General features: G+C 32.5%; 1 protein-coding gene across 1 annotated transcript; it reads left to right on the top strand.

Moving 5' to 3' along the window:
- Positions 1-272: 272 nt before the first annotated feature.
- Positions 273-6,373, top strand: LOC114416011. Its single transcript, XM_028380891.1, has 11 exons — positions 273-532; positions 3,975-4,119; positions 4,199-4,466; positions 4,555-4,639; positions 4,739-4,866; positions 4,943-5,046; positions 5,427-5,503; positions 5,592-5,712; positions 5,792-5,962; positions 6,072-6,134; positions 6,308-6,373. The coding sequence occupies exons 1-11, from the start codon at positions 273-275 to the stop codon at positions 6,371-6,373; spliced, it is 1,488 nt and encodes a 495-aa protein (XP_028236692.1).
- The last annotated feature ends 626 nt before the right edge of the window (positions 6,374-6,999 follow it).

Genomic DNA, 6,999 nt, shown 5'->3' with positions numbered 1-6,999 from the left:
TTCATATTTTGACTTATAAAAACTAGATTCTGATGTCTAATATTTGTGCTTTATTTTTTCCTATCCAGTTTTTGATTAATTATTCCCTGTTTTGTTCTGTGGCAAATTTAATTAATTTTTGTGCTATAGGACTGATCAAACTGGTTGGCGACAATACGGTTTTCGGCCGCATTCCGTGTTTCCAAGGTCAGCATTCAACCATTTTCCCTATTGTCTTATTTCATATGAAACAAAATTCTCTTAATTTATGTTAACATGTTTCCCTGCAGAATATGATTGAGGTTCCATTGTCTTACCATAGACAGTGGAGGCCACATTATCCGACGTATGTTTTGTTTCAGCATAATGGAACCACACATTTTATTAGGCTTCGCAGATATGGTAGCCGATACTTTTTTTCTGATGGCCTCAAAGACTTTAGAAGAACTCACGGAATTGACGACAGCGTCATCCTGCGGTTTTTTGGTGGTGACAAAAATACCACCTTCAAGGTGGATGTCATTGGACCTATCCTTGGGCAGCTCCGTCCAAGGTCGGTTCTGACAACCAGGAGACACATCTTTATAGCCGATGTCACTGAACACATGATGCAACTGAGCCTCCCTTTGGTAATTGTTTGCTAGCCACTCAATTATATTCATGCTATTAAATTATTTACTTTTATTTTGGTTTAACGTTGACTACATGTTGTTATTTTTCTCACCCCAACTTTTCTTTATGACAACAAACCTATTCAATTTTTTAATTTTTGTCTTAATATTGGTTAAATTTAAATAACCATGAGTGCTATAAATACAATACAACAAAGCATTCAATCGTATGATCACTATTTTTTTTTCAATGCAGGTCCTTCCACCAGCAGCTTTCACTTTTTTGTTTGGATCACAAAAATTATTCCTGTTCAGAGAGGCTATGGCAAACGTCAACAATGGAAAATCACCATGCACGATGGTGTCCCATCTGTTGCCCAGCCATGGTCCCAATATCTCTCTGAAAATAATTTAATGGCCGGAGATGAGGTAATATTCTTCTTCAGATTTGACGAACATGTATGGGAAGTTGTATTTATAAAGGAAATTATATGGGATGATGAGGACCTTTCCCACTGAAGATAATGTGCAGACACCATGGACACAGACTCTTTGTTGTTTATTTCTTTTATGTTTTTATTAATGTTGTTACTCAAATACCATACAGTATCAGACAATTTATGCTTTATTATTTTGTTGCTTCGATGTTTTTTCCTGCCAAAGTTTAACCATGATAATTAAGTATCCTTTTGTTCTATTTGGTTATATTTTGTTATTTATATTTTGATTAAGCTTGCTCATCATTTTATTCCTATTATGTAATTAAATAAAATTGCCGACTTTGGCGTACATCAGAAATACTATTATTATTATTATTTGCTCACCGTTTTTTACAAACTTTTTTCTGCAAGACTATTCTTCTTACATGGTTTTCGACACAATGTATATGGATTTTTTTTCCCAATTCCTATTTCCATTTTTAAAACAATTTTTAGTTGCTTTACATTTTAAACGTATAATGATACATGTCAGATTGTTAATTATATCAATTGTACATGTTTGGATATATATAATTTTTATTATATATATAATGCATTTATTATATTTTCCCAAAACAATGCTTTCTAATTATAATGATAGTGTCATTTTTATCCACTGCAAATATTTATCATGGAACTTATAATGTTTTTCATGATTTAGCATAGATATAGTCAATAATTAATATTAGTATGAATTATTAAAATAAAATATGGTTACCATAGTTTGTTTTTATAGAAATTTTACATGAAAGAATGGAAAATATTTGACTGCATTTGTGTTAACTGTTTATTTTTTCAAACAAAAAATCAAACTTATTTTATCGATATTTCAAAAAAAACAATCTCCATTTTAGTGTAACATGTTTAGCACATTATTTAAATTTACCATGTCTGATTATTATATTGGTAATTTAAATTTAAATTTTTTTAAAAAAAATCATGATATCATTTTCCTTACAAATGACAAGAGTCTATTGTTACAACAATTTTTAAATTGGGCCTTCAAAATTTACAAGAATTTGTCTTTTTTGATTACCAATTAGTACAACAATTTGTATTCTTACAGGAAGATTCCAGCCTATCAACCTTCCCATATCGGCAAAAAAACTGCTCGAGCTCTGATTGTCGGGCATCATATTCAAAATTTCCACAGAAAATAGGCCTCATTTTCCCTAAACACAACATAATAAACACTCAAAACTAAAATTCACCATGTGCAAAATGAATAAGCATAACTGCGCAATTATCAAACAGAGAAAATTCATTAAAGTCAACTTGAGAATAAAAACACCGCTTTAGGCTTCTGCAAATATATAACCTAATACTGCAATAACACATCATTCATGAGAAAATTAAGCATTAAAAATTAATATGCAAATTAACAAATGATTTTTCCCTATTCATTGGAAGTGACCACTTCATCAAATTCTATTTTATTTTATTATATTCATTATTACTATTATAATTATTATTGTTATTGTGAATAAACTCTAGGCAAGGTTTTTTTTTTGTGTTGTTATGCTTTAACCTCAAATACTATCATTATTATTATACCCTGCATTTTTTAAAATACTATTGTAATAACCTCTATTAATACAAATACAATCATTTGTAACTTTCAACAAGACGACTTCACCTTCAACACTAAAATTATTAGACATCCATTTATTAAATAATACAAAAAAATAAAACACATTCGAGGAAAAAAAATGCCTGCTTGTTGGTTTTTTGGGTATTTTATTCTGGCTCCAACTGTCGCTCTCTGCATGCATTCCCGGTCATTCCTTCAACTACTACTCCAGCTTTTGCATGCATTCCCGATCATTCAAGATCAAGGAAGTTCTTACTCTGTCTTTGCGCATTCTCTCACTGTTTTCTTTCCTTGGTTTGGTTTCTTTCTTTTTCGTTTTTGTTCCTCCATTATTTAAAGTTCGATTTTGAAACTGCTCCCAGGCCTTCCATTTTGTATGCATTTGGTCTTGCCTAAACTTTTCTTGGTTCTTAGGTTTAAACTTTCCAGCTGCTCGAACTTTCTATTTTGTGCAGATTTCCTATTGTCGTGCATTTTGGTTTGAGTTCTTGCGGTTCTGTTTTTTTTTTCTTTACATTTGTTTATAGTCACAGGTGTTTTGCTTTAATACATGCATGTTTGGTGTTGTTTATGCATGTTTGTTTGTTACCCTCTTTAACGATCGACCTATAGGGTGGTGTTTTTTTTTGTATGCTTTTAGCCAGGGCAAACAAAATTGGGTTTAAATTTTCTAGCTGCTCGAAGTTTCCATTTTGTGGAGAATTCGTGTTGTCGTGCATTTTGGTTTGAGTTCTTGCGGTTTTGTTTTTTACTTTACATTTGTTTACGGTGACAACTGTTTTGTTTTAATACATGCATGTTTGGTGTTGTTTATGCATGTTTGTTTCTTACTCTTTTTTACGATCGGCCTGTTGGTTGGTGTTGTTTTTTGTATGTTTTTAAGGAGGTCAAACAAAATCGGGTAATAGCTAAGGTATCATTACGAGAGTACTATTTTCCTATCGAGGTCACCTTGAATGGCCATACCTGCAATGTTTTTTGGTTGTGGGGCCTTAAGTTTTGGTCCATATTTATGCATTCTTGTCTATTCCCTATTTTTTTAATTCATGTTTTCTCTGATGTTATTCATCATGACATAAATTTTTTATGTTTGATAGATACTATATATTGTTGTTCCTTTTTGGTGCTACTGTTGGCTGTCGAAAAAAATAGAATCAGGTCAGCTCGATTATTCTTTCAATCTGAGTCATCATATTTATGGTTTGACTTATTATTGTATTTTCCAATAAATAACATTCTATTTGTTGTTGTTATCATGTTATCTGGTTTTTTTGTGGTTTCAATTTCTACGTAAGTGTCTGACTTTTTGTTCAGACTAATGGCACATATTGCTGACAAGATAAAAAACATTGATGGATCTAAAGAAACTCTAAAACTTACTGTAAGGATAATTGAGCTCTGGTTTGTTGGGACACCGGGCAGGTCTGAACAAGCTGAGATGATCATTGTTGACTCTGACGTATGCTCTTAATTTGTTCTTTTTGTTCATGAATTGACTTTGTTTATAGCCATTAATTAGATATTTTTATTATTCATAGGGTGATCAGATCCACGTGGTCTGTAAGCAAGACCAGTTAAAAGCATGGAAAATGGATTTGAAGGAAGGTTGTACTTATGTGATGCACAATTTTAGAGTCACTAAGAATGATAGACAGTACATAGTTTGTGATCATCCATATAAATTGATATTTATTGGAGTTACAGTTGTCAGACAGTGTGAATTAGATGGCCTTCCTTTAAAAAAGTATAGATTTGTAGATTTTTCAGATGTCATTGCTGGCCAATTACAGCCTGACCTATTAGTAGGTGAAGGCAGCTAGATTGACATTTCTAATTTCATCACCAATGTTTGTGGGTTTTGTTTTCCGTTACTGATTTTTACTTGATTTTTTAGACATCATTGGTGTTGTCGGCGAGTTTGTCTTTCATCATATTTCACCTATAAGTAAGAGAGTTGTTTTTAAGCTTATGAATTTGAGGTAAACGTCTGATATGTTCTATGAGTTACTCATGGTTGTATGACTGTATGGTTGTATGTTGTTAATTGATTGTTTGTATAATGAATTGTTTTGTTTCAGTAACCAATTGGTGTCTTGCACTCTATGGGACGATTATTGTGTCCAATTTCTGGAATATTTGGATCACCATGAGAGTGAAGGGCCTATTATTGTGTTGTTGACCAATGCCAGAATTAAAGAGGGCCAAGGTATACTATGATATATAGTTAGTTGTTTTTCATCTTCATTGGATCCAAGTTATGCTTTCATTTCTGAGTGGTACAGGATCCTATCCATGCTCGGTTAGCAATTCTTTGAAGGCTTCTAAATTGACTATTAATGAGCCACTGACACCAATTGAAGAATTCAATCAGAAGTATTTGCCTCATGTTGTTATTAATATATGTTTGTTTTTTTTTCCTTCGGTCTGTTATTGATTTAGTATGTATAGGCTTTCAGAATTGGGCATTGAGATCCGCTCAGTTTTGACACATCGTTCCTAGTGGAGTTCACAGCCTTCAGGTTCTACTCAGTTATCATCAAGGGAGACATTCATTTCCAAGTCAGAGGCAAATACCATTTCTAAGATAAACAACCTTTGTGAAGTAATTGTCTTATATATGTTTACCTGTTTATCACTTCTTTGGATGCCTCCTGCTGAATTTTATAGTTGTAATATTTCCTGCAGGAGTTTGTTTGTGTTACTGTTGGTACAATCACGAGGATTGTTATGGACAATCATTCATGATGTTATGCATCTTGCATTCAGTGCTATAAGAAAACAAATGTCTATCCAGAACCATTTGTGTGCCCATGTGGCAAACATAATGATCGAGCTGTGCTTAGGTATTTGTTATGCTTTTTAAATTTCTATGCCCCTATATTTATGTTTTAATTTCTTTTTAGTATTTAACCCTATTATATATGTTTCCAGATATAGAGTTGAAGTGATGGTCAATTATAAAGATCAAAACACAAAATTTCTCCTGTGGGATCGTGAATGCACTGAATTGATTGGGCAGTCAGCTGATGAAGTCAATACCCTCAAAATAGAAGTAGGTGTCTATAATTTCAAAATAAAAAATTTAATCTTGGGATAATCTTTAATTTTATTTGTGTTTTTTCCTGTTCAAGGATGGTGATCTAGATTTAAATGCCTCCCCAAAAGCACTTGATAAACTACTGGGTCATCTGCTCGCCTTCAAAGTCAAAATCCAGCCGCAGTATAAAAATTCTACTGTTTTGAAGTGCTCCAGTGACTTAGCTTTAATTAATGATGTTCTGGACATGTTTCCTGATGCTGAGGTCCTATTTTATGGAGTTGTTTTTCTTCATTATTGTTATATGTATATCTTATTTATATGCTAATTTATTTTTCATTGATTCTGCCGATATCAATCAACATCTTACGCAGACATGTTCAAAGATTAAAGCTACAACACCGTTTGATTCCAATGATCCTGTCCACGATGAATGTGTAAGTTTTAGGTTTTGGTGTCTTATTGCAATATAGTATTTGCATAGAGATATTTGGACCAGGATTCTAATCCACATTCATAAAGATTATCGAATGGGATCAAGAATCCCGACTACCATTTGCATGAAGTTCAGCTTTTGCATTAACTTATTGTTATTGTTTGTTCTATCCAGCAATCCATTTCTATAACAGTAGACCATGATCCACTTATTGGACTTCCCTTGACACCAACAAAATGACAGCCATTTAATGAACGTGATGATGAAGCAAGAAGCTCCCAGATTTCACCAGCTCAGCTATCGTCCAACAAATTAGCAAAACATGAGAAGATTGAATAAATTTTGTTGGTTAGGAACAACCAACACTTTTAGCTTTTTTGTTGGTTTTTTGGAAATTGTTATTGAACTATCTTTGTTTTATTTTGGTGTGTAACCCTGTATGGCATGGGCTATTGCAATCTAACATCTTGTTTATTTGGGAATTGTAATAGAACTCTTTAATTTGTTTTATTTTCATCTATGATCCTGTCAAACATTATGCTTATACTAGCATGCGTTATTCCAGGCTAACATGTTGTTTATATCTTTTGCACAATGTTTAGATGTGTTAATTTATTAACCGAGATTATGATTAATTATTTTTTAAATAGAAGATTTAAAAAAAAACATTATTTATTCCACGGTAAGTGACCCATGCGTGGATGATTCGTTGTTTATAATTGAATAAATGTCTTGATTAACAAATTTGGTCAACACCTGTGTAGAGCTTAATAGCCTGAACTTAATTTAATTTATGATATGTATCGAGCAAAATCTGGTATCCAGTTCCGCATCTATATAGGAAGAAACAAAAATAGCTCTCATGT

Source organism: Glycine soja, chromosome 6, assembly GCF_004193775.1.
Source record: "Glycine soja cultivar W05 chromosome 6, ASM419377v2, whole genome shotgun sequence".
In the NCBI taxonomy this organism is placed as follows: domain Eukaryota; kingdom Viridiplantae; phylum Streptophyta; class Magnoliopsida; order Fabales; family Fabaceae; genus Glycine; species Glycine soja.
Note: the sequence above shows the minus strand (reverse complement) of the source record. Positions and strands in the feature narration are given on the sequence as shown.

Bases quoted from the DNA above. Each gene is read 5' to 3' on its own strand.
- LOC114416011 (XM_028380891.1), top strand. From the start codon at position 273: ATGATTGAGGTTCCATTGTCTTACCATAGACAGTGGAGGCCACATTAT. The intron at 4,120-4,198 runs GTATGCTCTTAA...TATTATTCATAG, and splicing joins TGATCATTGTTGACTCTGAC to GGTGATCAGATCCACGTGGT. The intron at 5,963-6,071 runs GTCCTATTTTAT...CATCTTACGCAG, and splicing joins ACATGTTTCCTGATGCTGAG to ACATGTTCAAAGATTAAAGC.